Consider the following 23,468-nt stretch of genomic DNA (forward strand, 5'->3'; position numbering starts at 1 on the left):
GTTGGACTACTGCAACTCGCTGCTTGCCGGTCTCCCAGCATGCGCAACCCGCCCTCTCCAGAGGATTCAGAACGCGACGGCCCGTCTGGTCTTAAATCTACCCAGACGCTCCCATGTTACCCCACTCCTCATCTCCCTCCACTGGCTTCACATCACGGCCCATATCAGATTCAAGACTCTGGTACTGACCTTGCGAGCGGTGAACGGGACTGCACCCGACTACATCAAGTCTCTCCTCCAGCCTTACACCCCCCCCCCCCCCCCCCGCCACCTACGGTCTTCTTCTGACAACCGTCTGGTGATCCCACCACTCAAGAGCGCCCGGTCCCAACACAAGCTCTTCTCCTGTCTGGCCCCCCCAATGGTGGAATCAACTCCCCACCTCCATCAGGGACACTGACTGTCTCCCCACCTTCAAGAAAAGGCTCAAGACGCACTTGTTCCGGGAGTACAACGGCACTTAGGAATGCTTGGCTGGACCTGATGTTAGTTTCCTCCAGGATCACAATGACTCCGATTGAGAGACTTGTTGCTCTTGTTGGTTAGTTTTAACGGTTTCAAATTCTTATACTCGCTGTGAAATATTTTACTGTTGATTGTTTTTTCTACAGGTACACTCTTGCACTCTTGTGGGGAGTTTCATGTTGTTCAATTGTAACTTGTTTAACTGCATGCTCTTATGGTTCTTCCCTTTGGCACTTATTTGGTTTTCCACAATGTATGCTTCATGTTTTGGGTGCTCGCAATGTTTGGGGCTATCTCGTTGTTATGATCAGTGACCTATGCTCTTTTGTAAAGCTCTCTCTTGGAAGTCGCTTTGGATAAAAGCGTCTGCTAAATGCATAAATGTAAATGTAAACTACACAAGAGAACGTCCCATTCTAGCCAGTATGATGACTGCAGTGAAGACATCTGGGGAAGGTTTGACCCTGGCCCATTCAGAGAGGCAACATTATGTCCCCCAGATCTCAGTCAGACTTCTCAACAATGTCAGAAATGACTGGTCAAAGTGACCCACTGTGACAAGCTGCATGTGAAATGGCCAGCTTCTGTTGCAGACCGAGGGTATGGGACTCACACGCTATTAGAAGTCCCCTGCAGGAGAGCTGTCAGGGGGAAATCACTTACACCTGGATTTCCTCATGAATTCTCATGAGACCTGCACGCCTGAGTCTCTTCAAGGGGCCGTTGCTTATTACTGAACCATGTATTTTCCCTTCTCACATGCTGCTGCGTCATTCCTCCTGTCTTAGAACCCACCCAACAGGAAGAAAACACAATGATGAATTTCATACATTTATGAACATAAACACATACATGCACACAGACCCACACATAAACAGGACCCATGCCCATAAGACTTAACCATGTGCTTCTAACCATGTGTTTGTGCCTGCAACTGTCCTTTAAGTGATTTTATGGTTGCCAAGCACATTCGTGTTAGGTGAAATAGGCAGACTTCCTTTGATTTCATGCAGAGCGTGATACAACCTTGGATGAGTGCTGGGAAACAGTAAAAGGGCAGGACAGAGGAGGAACTATGGGCATTATACTATTTTCTCTTTCCTAGAATCTGACCTACAGTGTAGAAGTATCTCATGAATATGACAGATGGTAAGATGTGCAGATGAGACAAGTGTCTAGCTTTACGGAACACAAAAGGAATATTCAGTCTATTAAATCAAGTCAAGCAAGTGAAACAATGTCCATGAATTATATATTTTTTCTCATTGCATGACATTTTTCTATCTCTCTGTCTCGTGAAAATAACGTTTATTTATTTCACCCCAGCGGTAGTTAGTTTTTCTCTGGACGGATGGATCAATAGACAGAACTAAGAGCAGAGAGAACCGAAGATGAACTTATATATTTGTAATCATCTGAGTGAGTCGATGAAGGCAGTTCTCTCGACTAATTTTAACACAGGATATCCACTCGGCCGGTTCATTGAACCCATAACAATAGCCCATAGCTCTTCTCCAGCTCCAGGATTGAAGTTGCCAATCTCTCATCTCTCCACGGTGCTCCTACCTTTCACTAACGTACCTACCGGCGGCTTGACAGAGATGAGAGGTCTGGGGATAGGGAGAAATGTGGAGTATGTGAAGATCGGCAGATTGAAGGACATGCTGGGTCCCCATGTGGCATCAGAAGGAAGACTGGGGGAGGGAGGGGGATTCTGAGGTGCCACATGGGTGATATCAACAGCAACACGTCAACATCTCCCTGGCCCATTTCTTTCAAGTCTCCAGGCTAACAGCTGCGACTGGCCTGATTTTCTGAGAACTGTCTTGTCCACCCCATCCCCAGCCTGTGTGTGCCCTCTTTGACATTGCTGGAGTTGAATTTCTTACATTTTCTATAAAGCGTATCCAAGGCAAGCTAGCTGGAAAACCTTCACTGTCTGATCCTGAATGGTACAAGGAGCAACGTGAATACATCGGAAGTGTCACAGTTTCACAGGGAAAGAATGTGAGCATTTGTTCCAACTCTAAATTACCTTTAGAGTTGGAACAAATACATTAGAGAAGCACACAAACACACACATGCACACATACACACACATGCACACATACACACACATGCACACACACATATACTGACAGAATAATGATAAATCTGGGTGACTTTCTGGAATGTGTGCCTGTGTAGGGGACACGCATCAGGGTGCATACGGTCTGGGTGTCCAGCGGCGTCGAAGGTCCCCACAGACAGCCAGCTGCTCCAAATCCTAACCCAAGGCCACACTCATTTAGCAACCATTTGGTCTGCCCTCCCCCCTTGCTAACCACATGGCCACATGGGCAGCTACCCCACCCACTCCCTCTCTGGTCTCACCTTCAGAATCCTCTATTTTCCCCGCAAAGTTTTTTTGCACGCTAATACACAACACTACAGCAGTGCCAATATGCCAATAAGTTCAACACTGGTGGGAAACTTTAAACTATCAACAGCATTGCAGTGTAAAGTACCCTGTTCGAGGAAGTGTGTAGGGTTATATGGGAGAGATGAATGGAGCTACGTTTCCATTGCAATAGGAAGTGAGGCGACATTTGCTGTTTGGAAAGGTTATGCCACTATGGATGTCACAGCAGCCCTCTCATGATAAAGGCTGCTCAACTGTCATTTTAAACTGAATGAACAGTTTTAATATTGCGACTCCATTTTAGCATGGTCTGAAAGGTTATTACAAATGAACAGTTTAGCATCCAATGACCTTTCTCAGCATGGCTGTAAAAGGTTACTATAGTTTTATAGGACGTTTGCATGTTATCATTGTGTCAAATAATGCATGAAGCAGCATACAATTTCAAAGGTGTAATTAGCATACATATGGACTCTCATAAGGTGCCAGTTCTGGGAATGGGATTAGGAGAGGTTTTGTGTAAACCCTTTATAGAGAGATGAAGACGTGTGATTACCACTGACCTGTGTGACCTGCTGTAATGAAATTCTACTTTGTATGTAAACCCTTCTTTGTTAAATATTTAAATGTGACTACACCCATGGATGAGAAGTGAACATAGAGAATAACAATGACATGTATACCTTTTAATTATATTTTCCAATTTCATTGAGAGCCTAATGATGTATATCCTATGGTCTGTTATAATGGTATGATCAGATTCTGATTCCATCCTATCTTCACCTGGCTATGGCTTCTGCTTCCATCTCCTCTGGCACTACCATTAAACTAGTAAGTAAGTAAGTAAGTAAGACTTTATTTATATAGCACATTTCATACAAGAATTGTAGCTCAAGGTGCTTTACATAAAATCAATAAAAACAATAATACAAGTGATAAACAATTCAAACAAAAATAAAAATCCCAATAAGATCTCTGTTCAAGAGAGAAAACAACTTTAAACATGCATCTTAAAAGTAACATATACATTTGGTTCACCCCTGGTCTGTATATATAAAACCATACACTCTGTTAACAGATCCTTTCCCCAGGTCAAGAGTATGGGCCGTATTCTCTGTTAACAGATCATTTGCCTCAGATCAAGAATACAGATTGTTTTACATATTTGTTTAAATACTTCACGCGACCAGAGTTCTTGTACGCTGTCAGAGTTCGCCAACTCTGACCTAGACAAAGTAAAAATAGCAAGTCAAATAATGACCCAAAACTAATGGGGGGGTGGGGGGTAGATAAATGCCAGTCCATTTCCTACCTGTGATACCTTCCTTGAAATGTTCTGACTGACGATTATCTCTGTCTCTTGATGGGGGTGTCTGGGCGTCTCATGTGGCAGATAAGAGACATGCAAATGAACCTGGGCGACGTCTGCCTCTGCTCAGGAGAGAGGCAGACGATTAATGCCAACCAGAGGCAAGCATATGAAAAAGGTCCTGGGCTGAGAGTCATCAAAAACGAGTCACCCAAACCTTATCCAGCCTTACCACCCCCCACCCACCTACACCACCACCTTCCTGCAACCCCCCACGTACAAACACAAGGTGTCTGACCCGGTCGTTTGATGTTTAAAAGGTCCGTGGGGAAGAAGAAAATTAGCTGGGGTTGAAGGTGGAAGGACGATATTGATGCTCTGTCATAGGTCATCGCTCTATTACACACCTAAGGGCTGGCAAGTCAACAGTGCTTACTTGAAGGGAGAGGGCCAGACAGGTTTTGATTGGCGCAAATTCAATTTAGTTTGAACTATGTTAGTTGAACCGCAGGTGGGGTTTGGGACAGGCCTCTGAAGTTGCCAGGAACAGACAGTTTTTAGTTTAATTGACATGAGAGTCATTAGCATTCAGTTGCTAATTATTTGTCTTGTGCATGCTTAAAAGATGTACGCAGGATTTTCTGCATATGATGCCGGCATGCAATAAAAAGTTGTCTGTGACTTGATCAGACAAAAAAAAAAAAGATCTATTTGTGATTCTGAATTTGCTTTTAGGATTCAAAGACCACAGTTTTACAAAGACCAAACCACCATCAAAACAGATCTTTCCTTTAGTAAAACCTGTAAAGGGCTCAGATAAAGCGTTGTCCTGGTTTGGTAAAAGAATAGAAGTTCCATTCTATCCACATCTCACACACAAGAAGTCGATGAGATTACGTTAACCATTCTTACAAGCCAAAAGACCAGAAAAAAACCCTCATGTATTTTACTGTTGAATCTGAAAAAGATACATATGGTGGTAATGCTGTCTTACACATTTGCGAAAAAGCTGATTGATCCCTTTTTGTACGTCCTTAGAAAAACAACAAATATAAAATCAATAACACAATGACCTGTGATGACATGCACATTTTCTGATTGACCTGTCTTTTTCACAGTCTTGATATTGATTGATGGAATGGTATTGACTGATGGTCGTAAAGACCCTCTGAGGCAAGGTCTCGAGGTCTTCATCTTTGTGATTAAATCCTTTGGTTTGGAAGAAAACGCCAAACAACCTCCTCTCACAAGCCTCGCTTGTGCACTCAATTACTGTTCTGTCCTAAGAAAACAGGTAGTGCAGTATTGAGAGTACTTAAAGTCCCTGGGGATAAAATACAAAATACTTTTGATCAGTCAGATAGAGTTCGCCTGACACTGGTCACTAGCTGAAAGCTTGTGGATATCAACAAGAATCCCAGCTACAACCATTACTCAGCCATGGATCAGTCCTGGTTTCTTGGAAGAGCACAAAACTGACAGGAGTTGATCAAGGTCATCTATAGTCAAAAGTGGCAGATGGGAAATATCGATAAACTATTTAATTCTTGTGCAATGAATTCAATTGATAAACTCTGATTGAACTAAACGACCAGCCACAGATCATGCCAGGGTCACATCTTGAAGGGAGGATGGTTGGCTGTAATCACCTTTGGATTACACCACAGTTATTTGCAAAGCCTAGTTCAAACCAACGTGGACTCTGCAGAAAAAATGCTCTGTAGTCAAACAAAAACCCACCTTAGCTTACGGAGTGAACATTTTAGACATATTACATTTATGAACTCTGTTGAAATGATAATAGCCTAACAAATAACAGCACAAACTTCAGAGATTCATTGACACTATTTCATTCAACATAAGATTCCTGCTGCATAGTTCAGACATCACACATCATGCAATGTCAAATGCATCTATATCTTTATATATGAAATCCCATGGTTTATACTAAATGTATAAAATACAGTAAAACATTTTTGAAAAACTGTCTACGTGCTACTGTACACGAAAAGGCATGAGATTATGTTAAGGAATGTGGGAGGTGAGTTGATAAAACTAAGTTACCACAGGTCCTCCTCAAGTGGATAAGGCTCATGAGGTAACCAATAATCAATTTTTTCCTGGAGAGAGCAGATCTCTGAACATCTGAACAACAAGTGAACATCACATGACGTGTGGTTACTGTCGAGATACCTGTGTAAAGTTTGGGATGACTGGATGGAAATCCAGTTACTGTGAGAAAATATTTAATGGACCCTGAAACAGAAGATGCACAATTATGTGATACCGAGCACATTATGCCAATTTCATAAAAACACTTAATCAAAAAGAATGTGTTTATGGTTGTAGCTGAATCACATCTGCAGAAGACCATTGAATGAATAATTTCACTGGTTACAAAGGTAAATAAAGATAGGAATACAACAAATAGCAATCGTTTCAGACACCCTTCATTCACTGACCCTGTGCTCATCCGTTGACCATGAAGATGTATGGAGACAGAACTGCCCTCTCCGCTCAACATGTCCTCCACGTAGGATGTCACCTTCGGCCTCTTACATTTCTATCCAATCCCAGGGCCCAAGTAAAATCAACCAATTCCACAGGTCACTGGTTGGCTGCAGTGGTCTACATGCGTGGAAGTCTGGTAAACATGGGGATCATCATATAGATTGTTCACTCCTTAATAACTTAAGTGGTCATCAGTGCTCTGATGATCTATCATTGGATGTGAACCTGGAGACATTTTGTCAGAAAAACATGCAAACAAAACAATCATTTCTGTGGATGGGCATTGAAGTGTGTCTGGGCTCTATTAAGAGGAAATAGATTAAAGACAGAGCAGAGCTGGGAAAAGGCAGGAGGGAGACCTGAAAGTTAAATAATATCAGAAGTTGGACACAATGTAATCTGCAACAGTACAAAAAAGTAACTTGTCCGCTTTCAGTGTAGCTATACACATGACCATTCATAAAATATGGTTATTTGATATATTTCACTATTGCAAGGCAATATTGTCAGAATATGTCTAAATGCTCACATAACCACTGATAGCAAAGAATCGTTAGCCTATATAAAAATATCCTGAAAAGTAAATAATCTAATTTAATAGATCAATTAATGATACCCTACTCGATTAAATAAATAAGCAAATGTTAACGTTATAATACCTTTTTTACTCTAGGGACGCCGCATTCCTTAATGCCCCAGTTCTAGAAAGAAAATAATGAAAGGACATGCATTACTGTGTCAATAGAACATGTACAGTAATAGGTTTAGGCAGCAGACTGTGGTCCATGAAGAACGGGTGGGCTAGAAAAGTAAAGATTGCTTTCTCTCAATACCATGTCTGAAGCAACCATTAGTCATGTAATGCCGTTTTATTACTGCAATTTCTACCTTGCGCCTTGGTCATTCATACAGACCTTATGCACAGTCGACAGCAGTGCGTTTGAGAAACTATTGATTGTAGTTTTTTATGCTGAGATGTTACCCTAAAGTTTGAATTAAAACACCTCAATCAATAGGATTCAGACAATATGAAGCCATAGGGGTAAATCCAAACACGGAATGAATCAATCATTGACAGAAAAATATATTTTGGTCATAAATTTAGGGTGAATTACTGTCAGAGCATTTGCGCCTTTCTCTTAGAGCATGGACACATGGAGACCAAGCTGTCCCTCTGCGTCCGCGCACGTCTGACAAACAGACAATTGGAGGACTGCGCCTCGCGTTTCCTTGAGGGCAGGAATTCTGCTCGAACTGCTGCGAGTCGACTACGGGCTATATAAGAGCTACAAAATGCTGCTCCTCAACAGTCACTCATTCACTTGCTGGTATGGGTTTTCAAGACATCGATTCTGCCCGCACACACTCACTCACAAATAATTGGTGTATGTTGCGCAGTGCTTTTGGTCTTGTGGCTTTGCTGTGGCTTTTCGTCGAGATGTAGATTGACTCTTTGAGCAGAGAGAAATGTACTGGATTCGACGCTTTGGTCAAACATGCTCTTTCATCGAGCACACTGGATATCAAGAAAGTTATTTTAACTTGTAAGAGCAGTGAATGGATGTTGATGCAGAATCCTGAACAGTGTTATGTCTGTCTACGAATGAAAGGGGTCACAGGGAGTGACTCCCAGTGAAGTTCAGAAATGAAAGATATGGACCAAAATCTTACAGGTTTCTTACTTCCAACAGGATTTTAGTTATTTTACGTCACCACAAAGTAATTTGGACATGGACAATGGATACATTAAGAATCTCAGTAAACGGTGTTTCATATACTGAGGCAACAGAGATCTTGAAACCAGAAGACCCGTTTACTGGTCCACTGAGTAATATAGCGCCATGGAATTTCACATTTTTGGCCGTCTTGATGTTTTTTGTGTCCTTCCTTTCACTGTGCGAGAACTTCACTGTAATGTTCGTGACTTTTAAGTTCAAACAGCTAAGACAACCCTTGAACTACATCATAGTTAATTTATCTATCGCAGATTTCCTTGTGTCCCTCTCTGGTGGGCTGATTAGCTTTTTGACAAATGCAAAGGGTTACTTCTTCCTTGGAAAATGGGCTTGCGTGTTGGAAGGATTTGCTGTCACCTATTTTGGTAAGTCAGTAGGACTTTTAGATGTGAAACATGGGACTTTCTAACTGTTGAGTGATAGCCTACTATAATTGCATGGGTGCGTAACTCAAAATTTGCTGCAGGTGTCAGTGTCGGATATTTTAATAGTGGAATATGTTACAAACTTAAAGCGATCAAAGGTCCTAATTTTCAATGGATTGAAAAATGCGCTACTCAAGTAGGTTAAATGTATTCTCACACTAAATCAATTTATGCCTATGAGTTACCATTTAGTTCTACGGCGGTGGTATTCAACTAGACAGTGCCAGTCAAGCTTGTAGGCTATTGCAGTATACAGTAGGTGATGGGTAACTTGACCCTTATATAGAAATAATAATACTACTAGAAACCAAGCATTTTAAAGCCAATAGTCTACATTGATGCCAGATAAACATCCACTAAGCAGCCTGAAACGGGGTTTGAATTGTAAATGTTGACGTTAAATGCTAAGTAAATAATCATGGACTTCAATGACTCAAAAACTTTATAACTGCAAATAATGCAGTTATAAAATCTGCTCCTTTTTTAAATCAAACTCATAAGGTGTAGTTTTCACCAGGAGCCTCCAGGTACATATTGTATAGGAACATTTCAAAGGCCATTGAGCAGTGTGGGATATTGTTTTTTCTGAGACCCTATCCATGTGGTAATAGTACCGTTTTTCATCTTAGAGAGTATTAGCTGTTTTGTAATCTCAGTCTGCCCCATCAGACAAGGTTAAATCATTGCCAAGCACCGTGACCACTAATAACATTCCACCTAATTCAGTGAACCATTTCTGGTACTTTGTCAAAGCATGCAGTCAGGTGGAATTCCCATGTTGGACAAAGATCTTTGGTGATTTATTTGTTAGTAGATATGGTGAAATCAATTGTTTTGTGGTAGTTATATATGTGAATTTTAAGTGTATATTTGAGAGAAGTTGTCCCTCTGCTTTAGATAAAATTGCCTTTACCAGTTTATAGTGATATGGCAACCAAAGAGCCCATGGGAGATTCTAGCAGTTATTCTTGATCTTCCAACAACCCGCAGTAGACACATGGCCAGTGTCATATTTTGTGGAATATGTTAAGCAATCTTTTTAAATACTGGGCCTCAACAGAGTTGAGAGATGGGACAATGTGGTCTGCATTAGTGTGTAGAAGTGACCCCTAGATACTGATGAATGGTCCAACTCTTCACTGACATCTTACAGAAACCATTGTGCTGAGGTGGCGGCATTCCAGTCTCTGTGGTGATTTTCATAGGGACTCTTGAAATAGGAAGCTAAGATTTTGATCATAATTTGTTTTGCACTTGCTGGGAGTGAAGCAGAAGGATCCATGTGTAACTAGATTTTGTTTTGCTCAAAGCTGCATATGGTTTACTGTACTTTTAAATACAACTGAATGTATATGTAGTATTCATTATTTGCTGAGAAAAGTCTGAGAAAGTATGTTTACTGTTTAGATTGTGAAAGTAAGAAATAGGTGATCATGTTCTTAAGTGGTGAGGAGTTTTCAGCAGCTGACTTGACCTAGTTGCCCCTGAATGTCTGTGCAATGTGTGCATCCCACAAGTGGAACATGAGGAGGAAGCAAGGAGCTGTTCCTTCTGGACAGGAGCTCCAGCTGACAGCACTGTCAGGCTAAAAACTTAATTAACTGACTGTGAACTGTGTTCACCATGAACACAAACTGTAATGTCTGTGTATCTGTGCTGATGAAGGAAGCAAAAAAGCTTTTTTGGGTTAGTTTCTTTGAATGTTGGACTGTTAGTTGTTAAACTCTAGTTAAGAACTTCTTCAGTTGGTACGGTGTGGATATGTACACTTAAAAGGGAGGTGAGAGTAGCTCTAGCTAGGAGACAGCAATAATGAACTGTGAGAGTGAGTTATTACGGTAATTAAAGCTGCTGTATTAGTCCATTAGGATGCTTTACTGCATCATGTGTCCAGGAACCATTGGGGAAATTGATCAGTACCTCAATATTTACGTCAAATGAAAGATAAATATGCAAAAAATTAGTCCATAAGGTTCACATTGAGAAAACAGACCATTCAAGCTATATTGGAATTTACTTCTCTCCCAACGGTCTTCCTTAATCCATCTTTGGAAAATGCTTTGTGTCATCTATTTCTCCGTTGTCCCATTGTATCAAGGATTACATGTAGTTTGTCAATAGTCATGTTGTGGATCCTGGTCCCTTCAGAACATCGTATGTGTGTGTTCTCTTCAGGGATTGTTGCTATGTGGTCCCTGTCTGTCTTGGCCTTTGAGCGCTTCTTCGTGATCTGTCGTCCCCTCGGGAACATACGACTGAGGGGGAAGCATGCAGTGCTGGGCCTGCTGTTTGTCTGGACCTTTTCCTTCATCTGGACGATTCCCCCGGTCCTGGGCTGGAGCAGCTACACTGTCAGCAAGATCGGAACCACCTGCGAGCCTAACTGGTGAGAGCCAACTCCCTGGTGCCCTGGAGCAGAGCCACATGCATAGACACCTCATACACTGAATTGTGTAGTTCAAAAGAAGATTGCCAAAGACACACATGATGCTCCACATTGTCCTCTTGTGTTTGCACTGCATATATATTACAGGCTATGTAGTTAATAGGAAATGTCTAAGAAACTCAATCTCTGCCATTGGATTCATGGGTAGTCTCCTCCAGGAATCCTTGGTAGTGATATCTACCTCACTTGATCAAAACCATGCAGGCAGGGGTTCTGAGTGCTCACCCATGGCCATTAGAGGAAACTCATAGATGAAGGAAGGGAGAGTGAATGGTTCAGACAATGCAATTAAGGGCAACGGTCAATGATATATACAGTTTATGAATGCCGTGGCCCACCCTTTTCAGGGCACAGCTTGGGTTCTGTCAGAAAACATTTGGCAAAGTCTGACTTCCCAGCAGGCGTGAAGGCAACACAGGTGTGTCGTCTGCAGGCCTCGCCACACACATGAACATAATACATTTAAAACTTTGGTTTTATGCTCGTCCCTTCCATATGAGCTGCATGAAAACAGACAGTCCATAGGGAGCGGGATGTTAGAGGTGAAACACACAGTCTCATGTTGTGAGTGTTCTGAGCTATTATATGTAAAAAGCGTTGACCTAGACACAGCCAATATAAAAGTTATAAGCCTGCGGTAATGTGAGATTCAAACCGAAGACCTGCTTTGCAATTGACTTCCTTTCAAATCCCTTTGGATCCTGGCTTATTGGCTGTGTCAGGCTGATAAGGCCTTCATTAAATGGAAAATGTTAATCGATAGATGGCTAGGGGATGGTTTCAGTTGGGTGGCCCTCAACTCTCTTCTAAGGCCAACACACATCTTCCAACACCAAGCCTGAAAGCCGTCTTGAGTAGTTACTCCACAGCTTGCTGCACTTGATAGCGACTTGGCAGTTTTCTCCTGGAAATGACACAATTATACCTAATCTACATGCCTCAGGACCCTTAATTGTGTTACATAGAATTTCGACTGCACTGTAATTCCCTGTTTAATTTCAGCTCCAATGAGGCACCAAACATACTTATCTCTCTGGCCAGATAAGGCACTTTGACTGACTCCGAATGACTTTTAAGAAACTCTGACATCCACGCTTTGAAACAAATACAAACCCATTTCCCTCCTGTAAAACACGCAGTCTGTTGTGACACAATGGCAGATGTGTCACGTGTACCGTACTTGTTTCCAAAGGTACTCCACCAAACTTTCAGACCGCCTCTACATCATCACCTTCTTTTTCACGTGCTTCATACTGCCACTGGGGGTGATTATCTACTGTTACGGGAAGCTGCTGGGGAAGCTGAGGAAGGTCAGTAATACTGCAACTGGAAACGAACAAGGGAAGATCCGACCGGATCCTATACTTTGATATCAGTTTATTGTCAACAAATGATGATGTACTGTAAGACATCCTCATGTGAGCGTTTGGTGTCAACCACCAGGTGTCCCATGGCAGGCTGGGTAATGTCAGGAAGCCGGAGCGTCAGGTGACAAGAATGGTGGTGGTGATGATCGTGGCCTTCATGGTGGGCTGGACACCGTATGCCGCCTTCTCTATTGTGGTCACCGCATGTCCCCACATCTACATCGACCCCCGCATGGCAGCCATCCCGGCTTTTTTCTCCAAAACTGCCGCCTGCTACAACCCAGTCATCTATGTCTTCATGAACAAACAGGTAAAGAACAGTGCGAGTGAAACACAAATTGCAGTGTGTGGTGTTGATAAACAATACACTTTGGAGCATAGTACCGGTATGCTCTCATGGAATAGCCATAGCACGAAGTACCATTACCGGTGTGTAGGCAACAGATAGCGGTTCTATGTAAACAGGGAATAAGTTGTTTCTAAATTCTCTATCTGCATCCTGAGTGCCGGACGGCTTGTTGGTGAAAAAGACACTGAGCAGTGAGCCATGCAGAAGTTGTAAGCTCCGAGATAAAAGCTTGAGAGGAACCTTTTTTTTCTAGTTGTTTTCGGGGGGGGGGGGGGGGGTTAGCTTGTCTCTTAATAATACATGATGTATGAATAAATGAAACCTGAAATCCAGAATGTACAATTGTCCAGGCCTGCCGCTTTAAAAATACATCAGCTCTTCTACAGGCCTGTATTGGTTTGCTTAGCAATTATAATAAGGTTTGGATGGTAGTTCTACAGAGCTTTTAGTCTGTTTTCTCCTGCTGCATGGCTAACTGAGATATAGATCTTTTCACACCAGGGATTGTGGTCATAGCCCATCTATGGAGCACAAAGCAAGGAGCTAATTATGTGTGACAAAAAATGTATTTTTAAAATTAAATTGCTCTCTAGATGGTTTACATGGAGAATCCAGAAGCAGGGGATGCTTTTATTTTATGATCAGAGAGTTCACCTATGAGACCAATATAAAGATATAAAAAACTGGATTAGCTCAATTGGTACCTGAGCGTCAGACTCAAGGGTACAGTGACAGCAGAAGGGGAATCACAAAGATGATCTGACCATTATGATCCTTCATTGTGAGGTGTGAAATGAATGAAAAAATGATTCACTCTTTTGGGTACCAGGGATCTAATGGAAAGGTGGGATAAACACTGTATGGGTGACTAAAAAATACAATCTCAAATGGCAGAACTTGTGTATAATGGCATAGTTGTGCAAACTAACAGCAACAGCGCTAACTTTTTTTCATAAACAAAGTCACAACAATCATTCAGAATGAACGATGAGAGATGGTGAAAGAGAAAGAGAGAGGAAGAGAGAGAGATGTCAAACTGTCAAGACTGGTATCTACAGAGATTTGAGCCAGTGCAGAAGCAGTGTGATAGGTTCAAAGCTATTTCTTTGGAGATGCCGTCCAGATTCATCCGTGGTGGGCTTCATTGATGTTGAAGCCTATCCCTGGCAGCGATAGGGACTTGACAGTCCTGTACTGTATGTAGGCTGGGAGAGTTAGATACCCCCCTGATGAGAACCCGAATGCTGTCTGCATGTCCGTGTTGGTGCCCCACTTTGCCATCTCAGCAGCTGTGTATATAGGTCACTGTATTTTTTAAGCGATGAGAATCAGATGTAAATAGTAACAGTTAGACTGCCGGACAGTTCTCGAGCTTCAACAGATTGATCCTTTTTATCTGAAGAGCTAAACTAGTTCAAAAAGTCAACTGACCTCCAGCGCTGGTGCTGACTCTGGCTGAGTTACATAACACGATGAAACAGAGCTCGTTTTTTGTTTCCACGATGTGTGACTTCTGCTAACATGCGAGTGTCCTAGAGTGTCCTAAAGTTAGTTGGATAGCAAGGTCAGAAAGTATTGGTAAGAGGTAGGGACATTATATGATGCCGCTTTGATGGTGTTTGGAATCAGATTTCTTCTAAAGAGACTGCCTGTGATCTGCACAAGGTCAGGTCCTCTGTCACCATGTGTGCCGGGTCCAAACTAAAGATTCCGATTGTGTAGCATATTTTGATGAATTATTAAACAAATGAAATCTTGCCAGAGGAAAAGTGATGTAAAAAACAATGGCAGGCCTCAAATGTTTGGCCTCCATGTTGAACTCCATCAGCATAATGGGAATAACTTACAAGGGGTGAAATGATTGATCGGGCTTTTCTGTATCTAAGCCCCGATGTGATTGATATCTGTGAATGACATGAAGGCTACCACTTCACAAGGAGCATGTGCTTCCCCCTCTCTTTTCGTCTTGCTCTGAGATGTGTTTTGGTCTTATTCTGCCCCCCACTCCCTCTCTCCCTCTCCAGAGGTGTACTGAATGCTGCAGGAAGGCCCAGGAGTGTCATTGTGTGGGCTATTAGAGAGAAAGGGAATCTGTACAGCCAATCCCTTGAAAACTTACTCTCCACATAGACAGCAGGCAGGAGCTGCTGAACAGTGGAATACTGCAGAGGAGATGCAGCAGAGGACACAGTACACCTCTGGGTACTACACTCATTCAATAGCTTGCCTGTTGTCCATGGCCATTTGTGATTAAACAGAAGAAGAAACACCAGCACATCATGTCACGTTGGGAACCACATAGGGTTGTTTAATACAACATTTGCATGCACATTCCGAAATAGTGTAATATGTCCCTGGTTTGTAAGGGAATCTGTTGATGGTGCATCACCTGTAGAGGATTTGGAAGATAAACTCCTGGCATACAACCATTTATATTCTCCTAGGGGAAAAATATTTCTAACTTTGTGCTTTGTTGTACATGCTGAGTGAAAATGATCTGACTCAAGAACATTCATAAGTCACACCCAAGCACACAGAGAGGCCATTTGGTATTCCAACATAAGCTCACTAAATGAGTCGTCTTGTTGTTACTGGAGCATAAACATGGAATCCCTTTTAAACTTTATTGGTAGGTAAATAGCTTGTCATTGACGTGTGTCAAAAAGGTGAAATTCAGCTGACTACCTAGAATAAACTTTCACAGAACGTTTGTCAGAGCTAAATGGGCTAAACCAGAGTTAAGCATGTTTTGTTTCAACAGCATTTCGTGCAGTTTCTTATCCCAGTGTTTAATTTGGGTCAAAAAGCTTTCTGCTGCAGGCAGTCATTGAGTTCGCTTTTTTTTGTAAAAAAAAACACATTCCAGAGATGTCAATCACTTAGCTAGTTAAATGAAAAGATAACGATTTAGGGCTTTTTAGTGACGTCACAGTGAAACTATCTGCTCCCTTTCTGAGAAGAGCAATGAACAGAGCATCGATGTGACTGCGTTGCCCACGCTGTAACACCTACTAATGCTAGACATGTGTGCCACCATTGAGGCATGTGTTTGTCCTTATTGGTCTGTACTCAATCTGAGGCTGAGCAGATTGGTCATCATTTCAGCTAAGCCATCTGCTACTAATCCAATAGTTCCATGATTGTGTCAGACCGTACATTTGTAGGATAGAAAGTCGAGTAAAAGGGAGGCAAGTTGAACTTAACATAACACATTTCCTCTTGTGTCCAAAGGAGAGATAAGAGAAATAAGTTAGTCCTAAAGTAACCTCAACTTAATTTTCTCTTTGACTGTTCTAATGCCCTTTGACTTTTGCTCAGTTCAGGAAGTGCCTGATTAAGCTCTTCACCGGCAAGGGGACCATACCGGAAGGCAACCTCGGCCAGACCTCTGAGCGACCGGGTATAACCGCAGAAAGCCAGACGGGCGAGATGTCGGCTATCGCAGCCCGCATCCCAATGGATGGCACAGCGGCCACCAAGTCAGATGAACAGCCCAGCGAGTGTAGCTCCACTGCCCAGCTTCCCATCCCAGAAAACAAAGTGTGCCCCATGTAGACAGTCAGGAAACTCCATCCTCAGAAAGCAAACACTCCTCGCTCTCCTACTTACTCCAGCTAACTCCCAGGCAGACGCTGTAAGACTCAGCAGTGTCCTCACCCCCACCACGTTCAGCCCTAATGACATTTCCACATGCTTGATCCCCACCAACAGCCCCATATCCTCTACACTTCTATCACTGCATGAAAGAGCTCAGCCATCTGTGGGAGTCAGATGGCTGAGCGGTGAGGGAATCGGGCTAGTAATCCGAAGGTTGCCAGTTCGATTCCCGGTCATGCCAACTGACGTTGTGTCCTTGGGCAAGGCACTTCACCCTACTTGCCTCGGGGGAATGTCCCTGTACTTACTGTAAGTCGCTCTGGATAAGAGCGTCTGCTAAATGACTAAATGTAAAATGTAAAGAAAAAAGTCAAAAGCAGAGCATAACTCACAGACTGAAAGCAATTTTACACATTAGAAATCAAATGTTGGCTTTTTGGGATTCATGATCAAACTGTCTCCCGAGCCATCGACATCAAACGAGCTTTCAGAGAAAGCATGTGTTGGGGCTGGGCTTCTCAATTCAAACACACACACAACCCAAACTCAGTAGGCGAAGGTCTACCTGTCTGGTCTTTTAAAACCATTCATATTCACCTTGCTTTCATCTCTGGCTTGTCCTCTCTTTGAAGCCCCACGATAGAGGACTGCTTAGAATGGCATTGTATTTCTATGCAGTTTCACTATCTTACTATGGTATAGTGCATACATTCACCTCCACTGCAGGGGGGGGGGGGCTTCCTGAATCTAGATGGACTTAGTCCTTCTCGAGCAGACGAGATATGGTCAAAGCTTTCATCCCCCCTAACAAAGTCAGTGTATGGGACTGGGTGATCCCCCTAGCTGCCCCAGCCCAGACTTACAGGGAGGAGGATATTCATGAAGAGCCAACAAGGATGTGTGTCCCACACACAAAGAAAGATACATTCAAACAAAAGCACATCCACACACACACACATCCACACACATATGCACAGTGCCGGTCCTAGCACATTTGGCGCCCTAGGCAAAGTTTACGTACCCCCCCCCCCCCCCTCCCCCCAATGGTCAACCACAACACAGACATATGACATGCCGCGGTTGGCGCCCTCTGCTGGTAGTGCGTTTGAAACTCAAGGACAGCGGGAGGGTTCATTTAAATAGATGCACTTGGGAAATTGCCGCCCCCCTCTTCATTCCGCCCTAGGCGGCTGCCTATGTCGCCTATAGGAAGGACCGGGACTGCATATGCAAACACATCCACACACACTGTGTATATTGTCTGTATAGAGATACTGCATACTGTATGGGCACTGTGAATGGTTTCAAGTGTGTACATTTAGCCAACTGTAGCTCAATATTAGCGTAGGTAACCAGCCATGTACAAAAAGCAATGATGATCACTAAGCATGGGCTGCACAGCAATATTAGGACAATATACTGTGACACTGTGTTGACTTCTGGAGCTAGTTACTGTAGATGTAGCAACAAGTTTTGAGGTGTATTTGAATTTCTGTGATTCTCTTCAAATATGTCTGTACACAGAACAGTGTTTTTTGTTCTTATTGCTGTACTGTCATTATACAGGTTTAGCAATGATGCTAATTATTTACAGCAGACAACTCAATTATATTGCATGACACAAGCGTCCATGAACACATACAAATGTATATAAATGTGTCCATTTAGCATACTTTTTGTTTACTCAGGATCTCAGCCAAACCCACTCCAGATACAGCTTAGCACATACAGATAGACACACACACACGCTCTCTCTCTTTCCATGTCAAACTGACTTTACCTCTTATCTCCCCCAGGATAGACAAACATGCATACAAACACACAGCAATATGGCACTACTCAACTTTTGGTGAGTTATACAGTGGTTTTGAAAGAGGTAACTTTTGCCTTGAAAGTCACAGACAAGAAATAAATCAACAGAACTGCTTTGGAAATATCTGGGCTAGGGATTACAGGTTGCAGTGCATGCTGATAAAGTTCAGGAAATAGTTTCAAGGTGTACAGATAAGTGGTCTTCCCATGCTCTCATTTGTCCCTGAATCTTGTGTATGTTGTATTGTACTTTCCACTGCATGTTGAGAGTTCTGCTGTATGTATTCAGAGTAAAGATTTATTTGTCTCAAGTTTTAATTTACCAGAATTCAAACGTAATACAATAGATGCACGCCAGTATAAAAATATTATCTGTATTAAAGTATATTTTTGAAAAGCATTTTTTTTGTGTTGACTGGATACCTGAATCAAGTTTTGCTTGGTTGTGTTAAAGGGCAAGGGGTGTGTGTGTGTGTGTGGAGGGGGCGGGAGGGGGGGTGGAGGGGTGGCAGACCTACTCACTTCAACCCTTATCATGACATGCTGCATGACATTTTGACTATCCTCGTATTATCCTAGAAAATTCAATCTAAAACTAATTGGGACAGCTACTGTGTTCACCACATATGCTGCCTAACAACACTGTTTTAACACAGAGGTATTCCATCTAAATTCTCTCAGCGTATTTCCCTTTGTCAGAATGTCTCTTCTACCAGACCAATCGATGTTTGCACCTGTTAAGAGATCAATACAACTACCTGTTTGGGAAGACACAAAGCATATTTCACAACACATCTCTGATATGGTTCCAGGTGTATTAGCTATTCCCTCTGTATCCAGCTGGAACCTGCTACAGCCAAGGCTCCATTACATTCCTCCTTATGATGATATTACAGACGTGTCCCATATGCCACATTGCATTTGCGCTTTAACTCAAAATTGTGGTCAAATTCCAGTAAATGAAAGTGCTTTGTATCCAGCAGGGACACTTGGGTCTGACCAGACCTGGATAAATCAGTGAAAGAACACACACACACACCCACAGTTCATGTCTTGCACCCTTACCCTTGGCTCTCACCTCTCTCCTGTGTGTGTTCTTGGACCAGAGCGGGATGGGAATGACACAGGCAACATGTCACATTCGATTTCAAGTTTTCAGTTCACCACGAAATCCCATCCATCTCTGCCTTCACTCTCACCTTTACAAACAGAGGGTGAAGCCACAACGCAAGCTGCCCTGCTTAGTGCAGTGTGTTTTCTGGGACCGCCATTAATCAAACAGATATTTAGTGAAAAAAGAACTCACAAAAGGTTAGAGAAAGTATCAATTTAATTCAAGTCAAAACACATGGAGAGGGCATACTGTATTGTACTGCAGCAGAACATGACCAATAGCCCATGCATCCACAGCTGCTAGATATGACAGGTTTTAGATCAATAAACATCAAAACAGAAAGTTCTGAGGAGAGCAGATTCCTTTAATGCTTGTGAACTGACAGACTCACTCCCAGACACCACATGCAAATACAGACAAAACCCCTTCCCTCACTGTGACATGGACAGACATACAGGGGCTGGGGCAGGTACAGCAACACGGCCGTTAACTAGTCTACTGTACTGTTTGTTTCTGTTGCTGTGATTCAGCAAAATGGACACCTTTTCTTCTCCCTTCTTTAATAATTCATCCAGGGTTTTTTTATTGACTTTCTCATAAATCACATGTGGATCTCAAACTCTCATTTAGTCATAGGGCTGACAGGTGCAGTCCATCACCACGGCTGGCTTGTTGTGTTGGAGAGCTGTAATGGTGAGGGCAGGCGAGCCAGCGGGCTCAGATGGACCAGCCAAATGCTGGCGTGGACACGGGCATCTGTCATGTCCTCAGAACACACAAAGAACATGTTGAGTCTGCACAAGAGAATACTGAATGCATGGCTTCTTGTCATCCACACAGTCCTGATGCTTACTGACATTCTGTACATGCGCACATACACACTTCAGTCAACCTACTGCAGCAGGACACCACAACACTAGATATACTCCATGGTGTTTTCCATCAACCCCACAACAGACAAACATATATTATTGACAGTATACAATATGTACTGTTCTGTATATTCTACCCTGGTCATATTTGGTTGAAATCAGTCCTGGAGCATTACTAATTAAAAATACTGTGAAATTCCGGGGTGTGAATTGTCTTACCCACGGCAATCAGACACACAAGTGCCTAACCAGGTCTTGTTAACAGGTATCCTGCTGCTTTCATCCACTTATCCCTGAGGGACATTCAGATCCCAGAGGTGGTCACGATTCCACAGCATCCGTGCCCGTCAGAGCTAAACTCTGAGGTCCCTGGACTCAGCGGCAGCACAGTCACACAAGTCACCAGCTTTGAGAATGATAGCGTACTACCCCTGCCAAAGCTCAGCTCCCGGCTCCGTGGATGGAAGCGAAGTGACAACAGCTAATGCGAGCGGAAATCGTGGGAGGCTGTCATTTTCAGCGACTTACAGTAAGTACAGGGACATTCCCCCCGAGGCAAGTTGGGTGAAGTGCCTTGCCCAAGGACACAACATCATTTGGTTGGCATAGCCGGGAATTGAACTAGCAACCTTCTGATTACTAGCCCGATTCCCTAACCACTCAGCCATCTGACTCCCTAATTACAGCTCAGTACAGTGTGTGAAGGAATCCGCTGTTATTACGCTGTCAAGAGAAAAGCTGAACTCTAGTTGAGCAATACCTGCGTTTGTGTGATAGGGGAAGTCAGGGACCCGGTACGGAGACATAGAGCAGCCTAGAACTGTGCTCAGACCTGCACCCTCACCAGTCTGACAAAATACATTGTTTAGAAAAACGGGCCACCGATACTTTCTGACTCATTTCCCCCTGTGGTGGCTCTTTACGTTGCCAAATGAGGCTTCTCACTTTGATTTATTTATTCATTTGATCACAGCTTAATTCGTCAGAAGTCATTTGGCTGTGATGCGTGTCAACAAAAAAAAGGGCTCCTGCCAAGGGCACAAATGCCTAGCAGAGGTAGAGCGCCACGCTGATGCCCCTCTCGGTAATGTGTGCCACTGCTGAGCTTAGCGAAACAGATCGTTCACTGCCAACCAAACGAGCCTGGATGCAGGCCGCCGCAGAGAGGCTTGTGCGGAGGGAAGCACGAGCAGTGTAACTGCTGCAGTGAGGACAGAGCATGGGGAAGGAAGCTCTGACTCAAACCCTTGTTCATTACAACGACAATCACGCGACTTATGATTATCTACGATTGGAATGGGTATCTTTTCTTATTTGACATGGATGAGTGTGTGTGTGTGTGTGTGTGTGCGTCTGTCTGAGCGTGTCTGCATTTGTTTGAGCATTTGTGTGTGAGTGTTTGATTGTGGTACAAAGACAAGAAGCGATTCGTTGTCCATGCTTTACTTTCTCATTTGAAGCATGCACTTTTTGGACATTATTACAGGACCATGAGCAGCTGAAGGTAATCAAATTAACAGTTGGACACTGAGCAATTCACTCAAACTTTGACATAAACACCCTCTCTAACTCATATGATTTATTGTGTCAAGGAACGCCAGTACTAGTATTCTCATCAGCCAAAAACATACTTCAATTTAACAAAGGAATTAAAATGATTATATATGAAGGGATGCACATCTGATGCCATTCACTATACTACATTATTTCTTGAAATGTAATGGATCTTGATGTCTGGAGCAAGTAGGGTGGTTATCAACGCTCCTCCACATGATGATGTCATGGTCCTGGGGTCTGACTCACCATCGAAATACACATCACAAAGAATCAGGCTTCCTTACGAGCTACCTGGAGGTATAAATTGTATGCAATTATGCCAAGTATTGAATTGAAATCTGTTGTCATGGCTTCATGTACTGAAGCGAGAACAATTTATTAACACACAATATAACATCACTTGAGTGAACCCTGTCAGCGTGAGGAAAACTATTTAGACATTGATCCTGGGTGGGTAAGGACTTCTTCAACCGTTTCCATGCCAAAAAAAACAAACAAATGTGATACACCGTCAATATGGTTGGATTCCCATCTGAATTTTTCTGGCTTCACGAACCAGTGAGTCACATCTCACGGTATTACAAGGGGAGGTAAGTGAAGACTGTCTTTTGGTTTCATATCTATACCCTAGCAGTCCCACAGTGTAGCGAGGGAAGCCTGGAGCCCACATGTGACCCTCATTTCCACAGCCCAGAGATTGACGGGCTGGATAACACACCTGTTAGTACTGACTACCATCCCTCCAATATAGCAGATTACATCTATAATCAGTATCCTCTGGGAAGACGTATGCAGTTAGAACACCTCAAAGAGGAAAACACAGGGGGCAACTGATATCTGACTTGTACTGATGTAAGATTGATGGGCTTCGGGTCACAACGGTGCATCGGCACATTTTGTTCAGCTGGAAGATACTGTTGTGACAAAATCCAATAAATTGTACGGTGGCTGGCAATGTGTGTTATTATTGGGCTGTAAATTAGGAAGGGAGTGTAAAACAGATAGAAAAGTGACATGGGAAAACCCTGTCGACCAATTACATATCTCTGTTGAGTCAGAGATGGAGGAGACCCAAGTGTATACAGTGCTCACTATGAATGGAACTGTCTCTTTCAGCTGACGAGCAATTTGTCAGACCTGATACTCTTTACAGGGCCAGTCTAATTGCTAGATTATAAATATTCCACAACATCACTCTCTTTTAGCAAGATGAAAGAGGACGTATAAGAGTTCTATTTCCCTTGCACTTGGAAGTCCATCATTAATTGATCAGATGCCATCATTTTGTCAAGCCTTCAGGTTTAATATTTCATCCTGGCAAAAGGCCAGAGTGGAATTGGGAGTCCTGATGAAACTATTCTAGGTTGGTTTTCTCCAACCTGATTCGTCATCAGCACTTTTGGCTAATACAGAGATCTAAATATGAACCCAAATGTCATTGATGAATTTTGGCAAGAATAAATTATTACCTTAAATGCCTTCTAAATTAGGTTCTTAATAATAAGTC

At 42.8% G+C, this 23,468-nt stretch overlaps 2 protein-coding genes across 2 annotated transcripts in view; one reads left to right on the top strand and one right to left on the bottom strand.

The window, feature by feature from the left end:
- Positions 1 to 7,937: 7,937 nt before the first annotated feature.
- valopa (vertebrate ancient long opsin a) lies at positions 7,938 to 16,751 on the top strand. Its single transcript, XM_062463881.1, has 5 exons — positions 7,938 to 8,787; positions 11,023 to 11,233; positions 12,486 to 12,603; positions 12,737 to 12,970; positions 16,328 to 16,751. Exons 1-5 carry the CDS (start codon positions 8,424 to 8,426, stop codon positions 16,562 to 16,564), a joined length of 1,164 nt encoding a protein of 387 aa, XP_062319865.1. The 5' UTR covers positions 7,938 to 8,423; the 3' UTR covers positions 16,565 to 16,751.
- Positions 16,752 to 20,158: 3,407 nt separating this feature from the next.
- The window catches only part of LOC134022779 (uncharacterized), an 8,653-nt gene continuing 5,343 nt past the window's right edge, over positions 20,159 to 23,468 (bottom strand). The window contains exon 6 of the mRNA XM_062464528.1: positions 20,159 to 20,298. Within this exon, the coding sequence (XP_062320512.1) occupies positions 20,159 to 20,298 (140 nt within the window). The remainder of the gene's footprint in view (positions 20,299 to 23,468) is intronic.

This window comes from Osmerus eperlanus, chromosome 6 (genome assembly GCF_963692335.1).
Source record: "Osmerus eperlanus chromosome 6, fOsmEpe2.1, whole genome shotgun sequence".
In the NCBI taxonomy this organism is placed as follows: Eukaryota; Metazoa; Chordata; class Actinopteri; order Osmeriformes; family Osmeridae; genus Osmerus; species Osmerus eperlanus.

Bases quoted from the DNA above. Each gene is read 5' to 3' on its own strand.
- valopa (XM_062463881.1), top strand. From the start codon at position 8,424: ATGGATACATTAAGAATCTCAGTAAACGGTGTTTCATATACTGAGGCA. The intron at 8,788-11,022 runs GTAAGTCAGTAG...TGTTCTCTTCAG, and splicing joins ATTTGCTGTCACCTATTTTG to GGATTGTTGCTATGTGGTCC. The intron at 12,971-16,327 runs GTAAAGAACAGT...ACTTTTGCTCAG, and splicing joins ATGTCTTCATGAACAAACAG to TTCAGGAAGTGCCTGATTAA.